Source organism: Nanorana parkeri, unplaced genomic scaffold, assembly GCF_000935625.1.
Source record: "Nanorana parkeri isolate BGI_ZX_2015 unplaced genomic scaffold, ASM93562v1 scaffold458, whole genome shotgun sequence".
NCBI lineage: Eukaryota > Metazoa > Chordata > Amphibia > Anura > Dicroglossidae > Nanorana > Nanorana parkeri.
In genome coordinates, this window is record NW_017306726.1 from 746,098 (window position 1) to 763,934 (window position 17,837).

The 17,837-nt window shown below is 41.4% G+C and overlaps 1 protein-coding gene across 1 annotated transcript in view; it reads right to left on the reverse strand.

Annotated features, from left to right (window-relative positions):
* The window catches only part of MAD1L1 (MAD1 mitotic arrest deficient like 1), a 685,198-nt gene that overhangs the window by 249,840 nt on the left and 417,521 nt on the right, over positions 1–17,837 (reverse strand). Inside the window, exon 16 of the mRNA XM_018560488.1 lies at positions 4,752–4,962. Within this exon, the coding sequence (XP_018415990.1) occupies positions 4,752–4,962 (211 nt within the window). The remainder of the gene's footprint in view (positions 1–4,751; positions 4,963–17,837) is intronic.

Sequence of the window (17,837 nt, forward strand, 5' to 3'; positions counted from 1 at the left end):
TTGTCTAACTTTATATTTCATTGTGCAGTATCACCCACACAGCCACCCATAACCCACTCCACAGTGATGTTTTCATGCACCTAGAGAGCAATGTCAGGTGATCTCTTCCCTCCCCTCACTGTTCACACAGCCATTCATGTTTCTCTAATCCAGCTCATAAAGACGTTTTCAGTTGTTACACCAGAGCAATGACAAGGAAGTTCTCAAGTTCACCTGTCGCTACCCACACAGCTGTCCACTCTCTCTACCTAGAAGACCATACATTCTGCCAAGCAGATACATCGGAATAATAATGAGAGTTCTTAGCACAAACTGCTCTCTGCAGTTAGAATGCCATGTGCATACCCAGACACCATGTGTGTAAAAGCTGAGGGCTTTTGGGAAATAAGGCACCCTGCAAATCTCTCTCCCTAGCGACCCAAGATAGGAGGATCCTCTCACAGGCAGATGACAATGTCACAGGGCATTAATAAACATGTTTCTCACGCCAGAAGCAAGGTAAAATCTAAGTCCATGAACTGCAACACTTACGGTACACTGAAAAACCATCATCTAAGACACATAAACACAGGCCAATAAATGTGTCAAAAAGGATGCATATTTGACACCTTTCCAGTGTGGAAGTTTACAATTTCTCTCTTGGGTTACCATAAGCAGCCTGCATTGATTAATCAATTCTGTGGTGCTAGCCTGCACTGCATCCTTTAAAGTAGAAGTGAATGGAGGCCATCTACTGCTCACTTATCCACCTGCATGTATGTGCCCCAAGGCACTATTGTTCTACTTGCAAGGAAAGCTCAGCAGATACATACAGTTTCCATAACAACATATCCATGTCATGCAAAAAGTAACATTTTCAGATTTTGCATTACCTAAAAGGAAGCTTTCACTGCAGAAGAAGAGAGTAGATACTCACCTCGCCTGCTGTGCACCCAACCAAACACACTCTGCTGCTGAGAAACCAACACTTCAAGGAGTGCCGATCTCCTGGTTCCCTGATGTGCTCAGTGGTTTCTCCCATGGAACTCATGACACACTAGTGGCATGCAGGTTGGTGAGATGATTCACTTAAAAGTAGCGGGGACCAGGTTTCTCTGCATACTTAAGAGCAAGATATCCCTTTCAAAGGATCAGCATTTATTGGTGCGGGCAGCAGGAGAAGAAAGTATTTACCATCTCCTTTAGCAGGGAGAGCTTTTTGGCTAATTTTTGTCTGGGTCACCTAAATATGAAAATAATTAAAATATTATGTTGACAAATTATGATTTGTCAGCATGACAAATCATGCTGACACCTGGGGGTTGATTTACTAACCTTATAAACACACCACGAGCGTGTATACACCTCTGCAGTGTGTTCCCTCCCAGCATGATCTATGGGTGGAATCTAAACACCTTTGTAATGTGTACACACCCAGCAGGTGTGTTGTGCAAAGCCCTGAAGGAATTCCTGTTGCTTGCGTTGATGAATGCAAGGAATGTAAATGCATGAGCTAACCATTTTTGTCTAAACTGTGAAGCAGCATTATATATGCATCATGTGCATGATTTTTCCATATATGGCATTAGTGGAAATATGCTTTTAGAGACTTTTTGGTTGATAAATACGTTTTGCTGTGTGAAAATCACACACACCTGGTGTGTGTGTGTGTTTAGGTTAGTAAATCACCCCCCTGGAGTCAAACCTGGGTGCAAGCCACTCCAAATATTAGCTCTCGAAACCAATAGTAATCATTTAACAATACATTTAAATAAGCACAAATTATAAACAATACCACAGGGCATATGTATAAAGCAGTAAATGTTACATTCACCAAGCATTCAGGGCAGATGAATCACTCCAATTTAAAACACATGCACCAGGAAGATTCACCTACATAAAAAGGATCAAGTAAAAACTCCAATCATCACCAAACCAAATCAGGACATCACATAATAATGGATAAAAAGACTGTGATGTCAACATTAGTGGAAGTGATTTTTTGTCATTTTAAACAATGCTGGCATCAAACTCTCTTTATTCTTTACTTTCTTATAGAATAATTTGGCCTGACGAGCTATGAAGCTTAAACGTTAACTATTGGATTCACTATCATTATCTTAGTATTTATTTTTTATGATTTATTTTAGAGAAAAACTGCAGTTAAAACGTTTCTCAACACTTGCAGTGGGGCTGCCTATGGTTATTGTTAGCAATGTGATTTTTTTTTTTTTGTCTTTTTGGAAGAGAAGGAAGGAACGTCAACACAGATCTGATTCCAGGGAGAAAAATACATTTACAGAGGTGGTGCAACTGTGAGCACAAATTTCAGGCTTTTCATAAAGGAAATCTATCATGAGAGAAACAAGAAGACTGCCATTGCTCAGTTTGCCTTTCTTAAACGGCAAGTTGGTTCTTGCTTAAATACTTTGAGTTACTGACCCAGAAGAAGCAGGGACATAAGAGACTTCTAACTTTACTATGACTTTCCTGATCTGCATAATTGTTTCATAAAGGGATCCATTCACACCAAGGTAGTCCACTGCCATTAAAGCATGCATTAAGTCAGCCTATTTTGTTGAATGAGGCACCACAATAGACCAAAAATCACTTATTTGTGCTCAGAAATACTTTTTAGCACCACACCCCTAGTATATCAATGCTCTATTTTAGCTAGCGGAGTGCACCGCAATACAAGGTAGTGTATTACCACACATTCCTGGGTGCACCACCAAGCCTCAAAGATGATACATTTTTATTGACATGAGTGGCTTATTTCAGCCAGGGAATTATGGGGGGAAGACAGTGCAGAAGAAGCAAGAGAGAGCCAAAGCCTCCTTAGAGTTGAGTATATATGAAAACATCTCTCTTCTTTTTCTTGTTTGGTGCTCTATACAATCCAAAGTAGCTCTATATATATGAAGCTGACAGCATGATCCAATAGCACAGTCTAAAAGTAGCGTGTATTACACTAACTATATGACACAAGGGATGGAGCTTGTAAAAAAAAAAAAAATACTTAGGTGTGCAAATGGTAGAAACCTTTTTCAATTATTCAATGAGTGGTTTGCTTTATAGGCGAAATCCAGTCAAACCCCCCCCTTTTTTTTATAGAGCAGGGAAAGTTTAGGATGGTCAGATTTTAAATGATCTCTGTCTTAATGGAGGGGATTTCCCTCCCCTTCCTGCTCACATTCCTAACACACCATCCCTTGAACAGAAAGTGAAAATAAATCTCACTTATGTACACACAGGGCTGCAATAAACATACTGATAGAGGTCCAAAACCTTTTTCATTCTACAAGAAAATATATTTTTTATAGCTGCATGTGTACTAGTAGGGGCAGCCCTCACTTACTGCAGTACTCACTGTACTCTCCAACATCCAAAAAGCCAGGATAGGGAAAGATTTCTTCTAAGATGACCCAGACAGCAATAATAAGTTCACATAAGTTACAGCCCTTGCACACAAAATGGAAAACACGGCAGGAGTGGAGCTTTAGGTGTTTAATTATGCTTTTGTTTAAGATATGTTTAATTTTAATGTCCATTTCTCTGTTTAGAAAATGTTACTAATAAAGGTAACTTGTTGTTTCTTTAGTGTTACGTTGTGCCATATATCTTGCGGATGTCCTTGTTTTATTTTTGACATTTTATAAAATGCTCAGCAGGTCCTACTAATTTTTTGATGTAAATGTGGAGCAAGGTACTGCAAACATTCTAACATTCTCACATCATTAATACAGATGCTGAAGCAGCTGCCAAAAGTAAGATGATGGATTATTTCCCAGTAAAACTAATGCCACTAGGACATTCACATAAATTATTAATCTGTTTATTTGTGCATTACATGTTTGGTCTTTCAAGAATGAGTGGATGCAGTGCAGTCTTAAAGATGTACAAATGTTTACTCTGTTATGACTGTATCTCTGCAGGATGACTAGAAGAATTTTTAATACAACAGTACAGATAACTCTGTTCTGAAGACAGCATCCTGTGTGTATGATTATAATTGCATTTAAAATGGACCTGAGCTCACAAAGTGAATCTGTGCCATGTTTTAGGGGACATCTAGAAATAAAACTTTTGTCTCGACTTCCTCTTGAAAAATAGCAATGTGCTTCCTGGTATGTGAGTGTGCCTAGGCACCCCATAGCCCACATCCTCATTGCTGCATATCTGCACTCTCATTCCTAAGGCACTGCTGCCTCTGACTGCTAGTCTCAAGAGATTTAGAATGAAATTATATCATGTCCATACACTGCTGCTCACTGTTCTTGCTGGGGGCTCTGAAATGAGGAAGCACACCACCTACTTCTACCAAGATGGCCACCACCTCACAGACACACAGTGCAGAAAAATGTATGGTAAGTCTGTAATGGGGAAAAGATCAGCTGCAGGGAGACCACAGGCAATGCTGGCAACTAGTCCTTCACCTGTTATATTTGGCCACAGCTGCTAAAGTTCAGACCATCTTTAAGCAGTACATTTAGTCAGAATCCTTTAAACACGTTGATGGGAATTTAAAACAACTGGTGCAGAAACATTCTGAAGCAGATGTGCATGGCAACCATTCAGCTCCTATCTTTCATTTTCAAAGCTTAACTGGGCAAACTGAAAATAGAAGCTGATTGGTTACTATGGTCAACTGCTCCAGATTCTGTCTGCTCCAGTTTTAATAAATACCCCTATTGTTTTATCCAAGCATGAAGACATTGATAAGTATGTGGAAGTAGAAATCATACAACGAATGATGAAGACATGTCACTTACCTGTAACTTCCTGTGAAGACGACTGAATGCTTCCTGCAGCCTCCAGTTTAACAGGAACAGGTGACCCTCCTTCCAGTATCTTAACCAGTTTTCTCAGCTTGCTGCACTCTTCCTGCAGTTGCTGCACTTCCTCTTTTCGTTGCTGCTGAGCTTTCTGAGCTGGATTCACGCTCAGATGAATCACTTTTAGTTTGGTTGGATCATAAGAACCCTAAAAAACAAACAAACAATGGGGCTTATGCATGAAGAATGGTGAAAAAGAACACAATGCTGTTGCGATTAGTAGGTAGATAACAGCTACAGTCTATATTTCTATAACAAGCCATACAATGAAAGACAAAATTAGTGTGGTTGCCATGTGCCCTTGAGGGCTTGTTCACACCAAATGCAGACCAGATCTGCATGAGTTTCTGCACACACAGTGCAGTGTGTTATACTGCATTGTTTGCTGCATTTTTGATATATATGTCGTTTAAAATTGGCTTTCAGTGCGTTTGCATTTGCATGCGTTTCAGAGCAGGTAAAATAGGGCCTGCTGCAGTTTTTTTACATGCTCTGGAACTGAACGATGCGTTGTGAACTAGAGCCCAAAATACCACTGGAATACATTGGACGCAGTTTTGATCCGGTCTGTAACTGCTCTGCTCCTGGAACACGTTTGGTATTCCAGGAGCAGCCCTGATAGATAAGATTGGTAGCCCATTTATATCAAATTTGTAATTAGTACAGGGGAGGTGTTGCCCAGAAATAAAATCTCATATCAGCTTTAACACGTTCAGGTGATTTTAAAAGTAGTTCTAAATATTTTTAAAGCTGCCGTTTTCATTAAACCAATACCTGGCGATCCTGCCATGTGCAGACACTTTTTTGTTATAGGATATCAACATTTTTTTCTATGTCCCCCAGCTGTTGTCCTGCATTGTCCTCCTGTCACATCTCAAAAAAGACTTCAAGCAGCTACCGTGTTTCCCCGAAATAAAGACACTGTCTTATTTTTTTCCCATGAAAAAAGACACTAGGTCTTATTTTCGGTATGCTGTGTAAAACACGGTAGCTAATGCTTTTTGCACAAGCACAATATGTCCCAGTGTTGTGTCACCATTAGAAAACCCTCTGTAAAGGAATTATGTGCACCAGATAGATGTATGTATATAGACAGGAAGTGAGGCTTCAAGAAATATGTAGTGCTGATATGCAACAATTAGTAAAAATCAATATAGTCATAAATATATTTATTTAAATAAATCTCAATAGTTTATGATACACAGTGCTTCAGAAAACCAAATGTAATTTAGTTAGGGTTAACATGTACACTGAATTAGTATTCAACTTTCAAACTTTTCTTCAATATTGAATCCAGATCAATCAAACATACTGTGATGCGATATATCTTAGTGGACTTTTTCAGACACACATAGATTTGCAATAGAGACGGAGGTTTTGTTTGTTTGTTGATAGAAATCTGGGTTCATACAATGGAAGGGGCCACCTCAACAGACCAAACTGTTTTTTTCACAATGGTGTAGCTTGTCCTGTATTGATTTGTATCACAATGGGATGGTGATCGTAAATAGTCACACCTAGCCTGGTCAAGATTCAAATCAATATCTTGACTACTGATGGCAATTTATGGTACAACGCTGCCACCTAGAGGTGGGTACGTGAAATGCATTGTATTGCATTTTAGAGAAAGGTGAAAGGGGGCGGCGCTTCCAAAGTGTGTGGCCAGTTTCTCTCAATAAAAAGCCAGTAGCTGAAAGATAGCACAGCACTTCACCAGACCAAGGCTTCACAGGAGGGGGACAGTGCGAGGGCGCTTCACAAGACGAGAGGACTTGCTTCAAGACCAGGATATACAAAGGATACTGCAACGAGAAGCCATTCTTCCTAGGCCAAGTCACGGAATTTGTGGAGCCTGCAGCCTAAGCCAAGTACATTTTCAGTGTCTCCCCTCCTAGAAATCATACATGTACTAGAAGATAGTGTAGTGGGTGCATGTGAATGCTTGTAGCAGCCTGTCTTGTTCATGTATTTGTTTGCTTTTCCTGTAACTAAGTTTGTACACGCAGCATTTTCACCAAGTACTTTTAATGCTACTGGGTCAGTTTCCTTGAAGTTTACTGCAAGAACAGACAACAAATAGAAATTAAAGTTTTGCCAAGCTTTACAGCTGGGCTCATCCTTGGGATAAGCTTGACATCTCTGGGATTTGTAGTTCAGAGCATTACACATACATAACCCAGCATAGTATATCTTTACATTTGTGCCCACGCACTTACAGTCATCATGTTTTCAAGCAATTGGCTCCAACTCTCTCAGCTTAGCTTCCCAGAACTTTCTGTGCAGTATTAGATCACAAGAGACAGCACAGTCACCAGGAACTGATCATCTACTACAGGGGCGTATCTGCCGCGAGGCAAACAAGGCGTTTGCCTGGAGCGGCAGATTCCCAGAGGCCGGCAATTGCTGAGGGGAGAGAAGATTGAGAGAAGGGTAGAGAACCTTAGAACATCGTAGCGGCAGTGACGCAGACGGTGGGTTGCGGGCCGGGAATGTGGACGGCTTCTTGCGCGGACTGCGGCTCCCGGCAGGGAACAGGGGGGGGAAGTGTCCCTGCTGTGTCTGTGTGCTTGTGGAGATACACACAGCTCACTAGCACACACAAGGGTGGCTCCCATAGGACCCTGCAAGGGAAAGGAGCCCCCCTAAAACAGGATATCCGGGCCATTGCTCAAAAGACAGCTGATTCTGCAGGAAACAAACTTTTAAACATCAAGAGTGATGTTTAAAATATTTTGACTCATATCACTTTAAGAAAGCAGATGGTAGCTAGTATCACATGCACAGAAGGCTGGTGCTTGGTAACTGGCTTGTCAGGCATACGTGCTTACACATGAGAGCGCACCCCCAGAGCTTTCCAGCAGCCAAGCTGAGCAACAGAGAAGAGAAGGGTATAAGATGATAAAAGTGGACCTGTTGCTTTATCTTGCATAGGCAAGTTACAGGTTTACTGTGCGTGCCAGTGCCAACCCACAGGAGCGGGCGTGGCGGGCCATTGAAGTGAACAGCACCGTAGCCACACCCTCCGGCCGCAATGCGATCAGCCGCACAGGATCGCAAGGCACATTATGCCTGTGGTCCGGTCTGATCAAAATGCTGCAAGCACTATTTTGATCGCACCAGACCGGACCGCAGGCATAATGTGCCTTGCGATCCCATGCGGCCGATCACATTGCAGCCGGAGGGTGTGGCTACGGCCCCATTCAATTCAAGGGCCCGCCACGCCCCCTCCTGTCCCACAAAAAAGTGAGCCGGACGCAATGCGAGGCAGTGTGTTCTGGCCAGAATTGGGCCGGAACACGCTGCATCTGGTGTGAACGCGGGCCCTAAGGGTACTCAAAGGTGGTCACTACAGAATGCAGTGTTCCACAGAAAATTCAAGATAAATTATTATTATACAAGATTTATATAGCACCAACAGTTTGCACAGCACTTTACAATATAAGGAAGACATTAGAATACAATTCAAGACAAGATGGTAAGGAGGGCCCCTCCCGTAAGGGCTTACAATCTAAAAATATATATCTGAGCTGGACAGTGCCACTAGCAATCCTAATTCATATTAGGTTGAAATGTATTATTTTTAGTCCACCGTGCAATGCTTATTACAAACCAGAATGAGAATGTATCTTTTTTGTGTGGAGTCTAGCTGGAAAATGTGACTCTCCATTAGTTTATTAAGGCGTAAACTGAAGTTTTTAGATACAGAGGATGTAGCTCATCCTAAATCCCTGGAAGATATATGGATCAAGCAGCCAGATTCCGCCTACTGTCATTCAACCAGCCAGAGACAGTCGTTATGCATGAATTATTTAAAAAATACAACACAATCTGTGTTTCAGGGGAATGAAGACAGATATCCTAGTAAAAATCATAAACACAAAATTCTTATAAATAATAGTCAGTGAGGATATTTTTGGCCAGTATGCATCTCCTACATGTTGCTCACCCAGACTTTGAAAGCTACACAGCAAAAAAAAAACTTGGACTAAATATATTATCTGGTGTAAGTGATGAGACGCGGTGTCCTAAAAATGAATCATTTCACACCCAGAGAGCTGTAAATGTTCAAATACACTAATAAAACTATAATAATCTTGCAGTGCATAGCTCAGATTGTAAAACTAGATATCCATGCACCTTCAAATACAACCCCCCGGGAACATAGCACCCATTAATCTCTCAAGTCTAAGTATCAAAACCAACAAAATCTTCCTAGGAGAAAATTAATGACTGCAGCTATTGATAAGACTTATCGAATGAGGAACCAGATAAAATGAAACGTAAGGATATCAGAATGTACAGGTAGTTAGATGTGCATGATCTGACATCCCCCATACAGTCCAGTCCACTGGTGGGATTTTTTTTTTTTTTTTTGTTAAATGCATGCCACTACCAAAGATAAAAAGACAAACAGAACAGCAGAACATATGCGGCCAGTTACTTCCCTCTGTAAAAAGTAAGGACTGGCCCCAAATTGAGATGTTTTAAAAGAAAGTGGAAATCATCTTCATGCAATAACAAGTAGGGCAATAGTTGAAAGACACATTATTGCCCCCTAGTGTAGACCTAAGTGGCAGAATCTTCAACAAGTCATTACAGTGTGCCAGCAAATTACTAGGACAAGGATGTATGTAGCTGCCCTAAAGCTAAATATACAGTTGAATGAGATTTATTAAGTAATGAACGCTTGTGACCAACCTCCCTTGCTGTGCTATATAGATCATAGTATAAAGAAGTCAATAACACTTTTCAGAGCCTGTAATTGTGTAGACTGTCTCATAAAACATATCACCTCCTCTGATTTCCACTGCCCTGCTGTGCGTGCGCCAGAGTTGGCAATCTACCCCACTGTTTCTCATGGTTCAACAAGACAAGACTTTGCAGGGCAAAATGAGCCCACCAGCTCAGTAAAACAATATCCATTGGATTTGTTTTAAAAGATTGGTATTGATGACTTCACTGGGACCTAAAGCTGATACATTTTGTTGAAACTGGAGTTGGACACAGTAGGCTTTATTGCGGACTGTCACAGACCATTTTGCTTAAGAGCCCATTCACACCAGGGAGGTTGCGTATCAGCGCGGTTACCACGCTGATCTCAAAAGGGAGGTTTTGGGAGTTTTTAATTGCGTTGCAGCGCTGAAACGCAATTCAAAATGGCCCAAACCGCGCTAATCAGGTGTATGGAAACCGCGCTGATCAGCTGTATGGAAACCGCACTAATCAGTGCGGCAAAAATAGTGTGGGGAGCAATTCCTAGTGTGTGTGTGTGTGTGTGTGTGTGTGTGTGTGTGTATATATATATATACACACACACACACACACACACATATATATATACATACATACATAATGTAACATGCATATACATGTGCAGCACAAGCCTGTCTGCAGCCAATGTCTGCACTTGAATCAAGGCACAATGGCATGAAGAAAAGGATAACTTTATTTAAAAGTAATCATAAAATTTAGATGATTGTAGCCTGAAAAGATGTCCCTGAAGATTTCTGTGGCTCCATTCCCAGCTGCTAGTCACTCTCCATCCTTGGAACAGAAGTCCTAACAAGCTCACAAGTGCATAAAGTGTTATTGCTCTAGTCTGAGAGAATTCACCTGGTAAACTTTATCATTTTAACAACCTCACAGGACCCAAATACACAGTTGACAGCATTTACACCTTACATTTGTAGGGAACTGGCGGTAAGATTTATGGCAAACAACTTACCAGGAGACTAGGCTTCAGCCCTCCAAATTAGACTGTAAACAGCTGTAACAAGCTGAGCTGGGCTGGATACTTCCGCAATGACAAGACCTCAGTGCTACACTCTAATTCGAGCAGAATGGAGCCTGTTGCAATGTGGAGCAGGTGATTACAGGCTGGGTGAGATTTATATGTTCAGTCACAAACCAAAACAGCTACCACTAATAACACAGAAAGTAAAGGTCGTCCTCCCGGCGTCCCATGGCGTGCAGAACATGAACACAAAGAGTGCTTCATTCTACTCACAAATGGAAATTAAAGCTTAATTCCACACACACAATAAAACTAGCAGAAAATAGCAATAATGTTTAACCCCTTGCCGTCTGCCCATTTTAAAAATACGGTCGGACGGCGGATGTTTCCCGGCGAGTGGATGTACATTTATGCGATAATTTTTTTCTGCGGGCGCATGCAGGGGCGTATTTACCGCGAGGCAAACTAGGCGTTTGCCTAGGACCACTGCCGGTTATCCCGGGTACCGCTGTCCCCCCTGCGCTGCCCGGGACCAAGAACACTGGCACAGCGGCTACTACTAGAGAGAAGGAGGAAAGATCAGCATTTTGCCCACCTCATCGATTCGGACTGCTGAAGGTCAGATTACCTAACCTAGTATTTCGATTGGCGCACAGTTCCTTGGCCCCATTTATGATTCATTAGGTCACACCTGTGCCAGTTGGTCATTGGCCACCTTTCAACTCTTATAGGATTCTGTTGGTGGGGATAGCTAGGTATGGTGAAGGGGTCGTCGCCCCAGAAACGTGTTACCTTGTTTGCTATGCCAGCAGTAGGATGTTTGCTCCAGACTGCATGTTCCTGCTGTGACTGACATCTGACACTTTCATATCACAGATGTTCCTCTGTAACTACAGGCTTGTTTACACTGGCGGTTTGTGAGTACATTCTTGCTTTTAATTTCCACTAAATAAAGCCTTTTACACAAGAGAGGCACACTGTTTTTTATGTTTTATGTGTGCTAGAGCTTCAGACACCCTGACTGTCTAAAGTGCTGCCCTCCTATGAAGAGTTGCAGTGTTTCTATCCTTTGAAAATTAACTTTGGCTCTAATGACTTTGTTTGAACGTTGGGACAATGTATATTTATTGACAATGAATTTCAACTTTAACATATATTTGTACTTTCATGTATTTGTAAACAAAATACAGCATTTGTAGTCCATTTACTTATGTGATCAACTTTATCATTGTGCCATTTTGGTTGCGTTGCTGCAGATAAACATGAGCAGTACAGGACATAGGATCTTGGTCATAGCCAATGGTGTGTCCAAAAGCAGTCAACTGAGGGGTGGGCAACACAACAAATGCACAGTAGCAGAACAACAGGTCAAAAAAAGGCATGGAAAAACTTTAAGAGCAACATGAGGTTCTTTATGCCTAAAGATGGCGTCACATGAGGCCGGAACATTCACCTGGTAAAAACAATTGTGTGAACAGAAGACCAGGTGGTTAACCTTGCACATCTGGGAAATTGATGCCAGATCCTGAAAAGTCCAGAAGACATCAACAACAATTCTGTTAGAGTGCTGCTTAACAGGCTAGGGAGGAACCTGATCCTTGAGACTATCGGCTCCAATATTGACTTGTCTGATTCACCTAACAATGGCGGAGAAAGAGGCAGGGACCATCTTACCTGAACCTTTGGGAAGAAGAAATCTGATTGCCTAAAAAAAAAAATATCTGTAACCAAGAGCGAGAACATCCAAACAGTGAAATTTCCTCTGAATCTTTCAGAGCATGACATAGGAAAGGAAAGACAATGTCCTGGTTATGATGGGACAAGGAAACTATGTTCAGAAGAAAAGAGGACTGAGGCATTATAAGCACCTAGAGCCTAGGCTGACATTCATAGATTGCTTTGCTGTATGCTGATGGTCAGGGGCAGAGGAGGCAGGCCCACATGGTGTTAAAAAAAAATGGTATATGCATGCACAGTAAGAATACCCAAAATGGGGCTATATAGGCACAATGGTGGACACTGCTGGCGACCTGGGAGAAAAAAGGGTGCCAAACCACGAGTCAACCAATCCGAAAATCCTCTCACTGTAGAGAGATGCCCAACACCTAAGCAGACTGGGTGTGGGAAGAGTAATATGGCAGCTGCCCTTAGAACTTTGTTGCCAGTGTCCAATCACCTGAAGGTAGCTGCATGGAATGAGATCCTGTGAACTGGACGATTGAGAAAACTACATTCTTTTGGTAGGAAAGACTGATAAACTATGCCCACTCACTATTAGTTTTTCTCCGTAGTTTGATAAGCATGTAACCAAATCACAGTTCTGCAAAATAGATTGGAGGTGGTGGAAAGAGACTTCCTATATATAAGGATCTAAAACTGCACACGAAATTAGCTGTTATATAGCTGCAAAAAAGGTAAAGTTATAAAGTTGTATTTTAAGAATAATATATTGCATAGAAAAACTCTATATTTTATCCTATGTCAAATCTTCTAAGTAAATTGATTCAAAAATTAACACGACTTTGCCCTTAACCACAGGTTTATGTTTCAGCAGATTTGGGATTAATAGAGAGAAAAAGTCGCAGCCAGCAGGAACGGACTGCCCTGCATATCAAACTCATTTCCCAGATGAATTTGCACTGTAAGAAAAAAAAGCACAGATAAGACCAAATCCTAATGCATATTTATAAACTACATGGCATACAAAAATAAATCAATATTCTCCCACTAAATGTATACGGATGGAATAACTATGAGTTTGCAACTTACAATTGGTTCACCTAATGTCTTGGCAGATCCCTGGAAGCCTCATGGAGCATACTAAAAATTCTAATTAGGTATGAGCTTGACAAGCAAAAGTCTGGAGTACTACTTTCAACAGAATAGAAGCTTTAAAGCTGCATGCACCAATGTAAAAAAAAATAAAAATCTAAATACAAAGTAGAGAGTTGGTAACAAATACACAACATTTTAGACATGACAAAAACTTTAAAGAAGATTCTGTTAGGGTATGATGAAAAACTCCTGCCACCATTACATTTTTATAAATTTAAAGGGTGACCACATACTTTGTGGTGCATTACAAAGCCCGTAGAACCATTCAAATTAGTCTGGTCCCCTTAAGTAATTACAACTTGATGTCCCTGCCACGATCAGAAGCACACATACACATTTTGGAGTCACTTTGGTATAAAGCCAATTCATCCATATTTATTTTGCGGATTATGGGAAGAAAACAGAGTACCATGAAGAAACCCACATATACATTGGGAAACCCACTCCATGGGGCGGCACAGTGACATAATGGTTGGCACTTTTTGCAAAACTGGGGTTCGAATCCTGGCGAGGTCACCGTCTGCCAGTAGTTTGCATGTACTCTCTGTGCTTGCGTGGGTTTCCTCCGGGTACTCCGGTTTCCTCCCACACTCCAAACAGATGCTGGAAAGTTAATTGGTTCCTGTCTAAATCAGCCCTGTATGTATGCATGCGAAATAGGGACCTTAGATTGTAATCTCCTTGAGGGCAGAGGCAGATGTGAATGTGCAGCTATGTAAAGTGCTGCATAAAATGTCGGTGCTATATAAATACCTGTAATACATTTTTAAAAAATGCAGATGGAAATACTTGTGGAGAATGACTAGAACACAAGTAGCCACAGTGCTGTCCTGACTATATTTGGGAGCAACTTGCTAAAACAATTAAGATTGATTTAAACAGTCACCAATGTACAACTGTAATCATCTTAATCTCCACTCTTGAATTGTTAAATTAGTTCAACTTCACCTTTCAGGCATTACTAATTGTTATTTATTTGCTTGTATTCTCTTCCTATTAGAGCAGAAGTATACGGCAGTGTGGCTGTCCTGTCTCAGTGCCAATACACATACACGTATAAAGTTGACATGTAACAAAGATGCTTTTAGAAATACAAGAAGGAAAACTAAAAGGATTCTTCATTGATTGTTTTAACCTTCTCCGGCAGTTCGGGCAGAGTGTGTGCCAACAACCCTAAAGCTCAGGCAAGAGACAGGCCAGCCTCCACAGGGGGCCATACAGCCTGACACTGGGCTGACAGGAAAAGAACACAACTGAATAATGGCATATACACCTAACAGGGATAGGTGCACAATCATAACTTAAATTATACCCATCATAACAGAAGTTGAGGAGGATACCATTGCTGGCCTCTGTCCTGGCTGCTTTATTGAATCTGACTTTTTTTTATATACATACCCGGTATTCAATTTTTAAACATACATTTAATTTGCAAGTTGCATATTTCCATTTTCTAACTCCCTCATTACATTTTCAGTACACTAACCTAAAAAAGCAACAAATTTACTTTTAAATACATTCAAATCTCAGACCTGGCACAATCATGCTGCAAATGTCAGAAAGATGTTGGGACTCCTTATCTCTAGATTTATTCCAGTACAGTGAAACCAATGCATCAGCAGAGCAGGCCGTGAACTAACATACTCAAAAGGAGAGGTCAGCAACTAATGAATAAACTTTAGAAGAGAGTGGGTCTGTATTACCCATAACAGCCAGATTCTAGTTGTGTGTTTGAGAAAATTGTTCACTGTAGATCAGGGGTCAAAAAATCAAGTCCTGAGCTACTAGCCAGTCCTTAAGAGTTACTTGCCACCAGTTGCCCCACCTAATCCCTACCCTGCCTGGCCTGAACTCCGGCCCTAAACACACCCTCTTAAATTATCTTATAAATGACACTGTTACATGTTTTATGCAGAATAAAGTTACAAAAATAAATATTAACAACTTTAATATTAACATAAAGCTCAGCTTGTCTTTTTGCAGGGAAGAGGCGAGCAGGCACGATCCCTGGTGATGTAGGGGTGATTAGTAAGGTCTGCAGACCTTACTAATCAATTATTTTTCGGCTGGAGCTCAGTGAAGAGCTGCGGCTGAAAGGAACAGGACAGCCCAGCAGGAGCAGTTGCTCCCACAAGTCAGGTACACGGTCTGTGACCGCAGGCCTGACTGCATTTCCACTCGCCAAATGCGAGCAGGCGAGTGGAAATTTTTAGCCCTGCTGTAGATGAAGCCTCATGTTCACTATTGACAAACCTTACTGAAGTATAATTATAAGCAAGTGTACTGTGATAATCAATTTTACATTGGTTGTGTTCCAAAAACCCAAGCTTTGCAATCATAACCTGTAATCCTGCCATTCATAGATCGGTATTAGGCAAACATGTACACCTTTCTATGCTGTGATAATAAATCTAAAGGCTGCTCTATCCCTATTTGTGCTATTTGTCATGGAAAAACATAGCCACCTACAAGATATGTTTTTCCAAAAACAGCCACTGAGGTTCACAAAAACAGACCATGGTCCATGATCTGTCGGCTAAATGAGCAAGTTAACACAGACAGAATGCATGCGCCATTGATGACTGCCAGTAACTCAAGAGAGTGCAGTTGTTTAAAACATGGACAGGAATCAAACTCGTCTATGGACTGCATTTGGTTCTTTAGGTTCAGATTTCCTTTGTGGAGCACCCAGGAGAAGGAGGTTGTGGACCAACAGAAGCTCATGCAGAACACTTTGGGAAATGCTGTCTTACAGTACAATGGAATACAGTATATAAAACACTTATTTTCTTCTGTCCCACACATGCTTTATTGAAAGCCCTTTTACTAAGAAGTGAGGCATATATTTTGAACAAAAGGCATCTGCAAACACTCCAAACCTAAGCATTGCATGACAGTAATTCCTTGTGCTCAGAGATTATTTTTGATACATTTTCTGTATAGTATAGAATCAACCTTAGAAATGTGTACTTATTATCAGATTTGTATGTGAGTGAGAAAAGCCCCTCATGTATGAAGAGAGATAATTCCCCCTTGTGTTCATTCATGTCTCACAGCAAACCAATGCCCATCTCTGCCACTCGTTCTTATAGGCTGCTAGCTGTCAGATTTCATATCTTAAGCCCTCAGGTTGTGCTAAACAAAGTAGCGGGGGGGAGGGGGAAGCTTTTCTCTGAGGGATCTGGAAATACACCATATGTACTACCAGAGCTGACCACATTCTGCTGGGTCCATTCAGGGACCTTAAATCTGTCCTCCCTCAAGAGTCTGCCAGTCAAGCTTGACAGCAATCTGGCTCTTGGTCAGACTGAAATCTATTCAAACATAAGCTGCCGGAATTTCTGTGTAATCCTCTGTATCCTATATGGCTAAAACAAGCAGCCTCAGCCCTGGATAGATGAAATAGTAACAGACCCCCAAGGAGCAGCACAGACCTACCTGGGAGCAATTAGTGATGACACTAAGCTGGGACAGACAGAGCACACAGTCTACAGATAAAATGCAGGTTATGCTACAGTTACTGATTGGTCTCCCAATCTCATATGATATTCTGGTTACTGTCAGCACTGGGATCTTATCACATAGATTCACTGCAGGGAATAGCTGAGGCGATGCATGCTGTATTATAGTTCATTATTTAATTAAGCGGTAGTTAATTAAAACAAGCTTACATCATGCAAGCAGTGTTTCTGTGAAGGGCCCCGATAGGCAGTTGGGGAGGTGGAAACAGACGAACACTGGCTACTGTAGTGCCGCATTTCTTTACATTTAATAGAAACAAATCTGAGAAAAATAGCTACCTATAATGCCAGTGCTTAACTCCTTCTGAACATGTCATGCAGATTCACTGGCTTCACTATTTACCGACCCAGAAGAATATCCAAATCAAAAGTTCAGGCTTTCCTCCTCCCTTCAGATTTCACTTGCTGCATGCATGTTCCTGGTAAGTGGTGCTGGAAATGTTATATTAAGATAGTCATCATTTTCAGATAGAGGTCAGCAGTGGCAGCTCACATTACTTCCGTAAGAAGGACTTCAGGTTGTAGGAAAATTAACGCTTGAAGTGGGGCTAACCCACACTGCAAGGGATAACTACTAGTTTTTCTCTACTGGCTCAAATAAAGAAGAAATACTCACTCGATCCTGTCTGGCTGTTAGAGAGGTCCCTGAAACTTCTACCCCACGGTTTAAGTCCCACTGATGTCATCACATATGATACAGTCCATTCACCTCTATTAGACATGAGGATGCCAAGGGACATACCACAGCCAGAGCAGAAGGAGAGAGAGGGATGAGTAGTCACTGCCACAGAACAGAGGATTAAGTGAATATTTCTTCTTTGAGCCCCTAAAGAAAAACAGTTAACTCTTGCAGTGCAGGGGTAGCCCCACTGCAAGGGTTAATTATTGTGCAACCAGGAGTTCTTTTATGGAGGGGGGGTGTAAAAGTTTTCC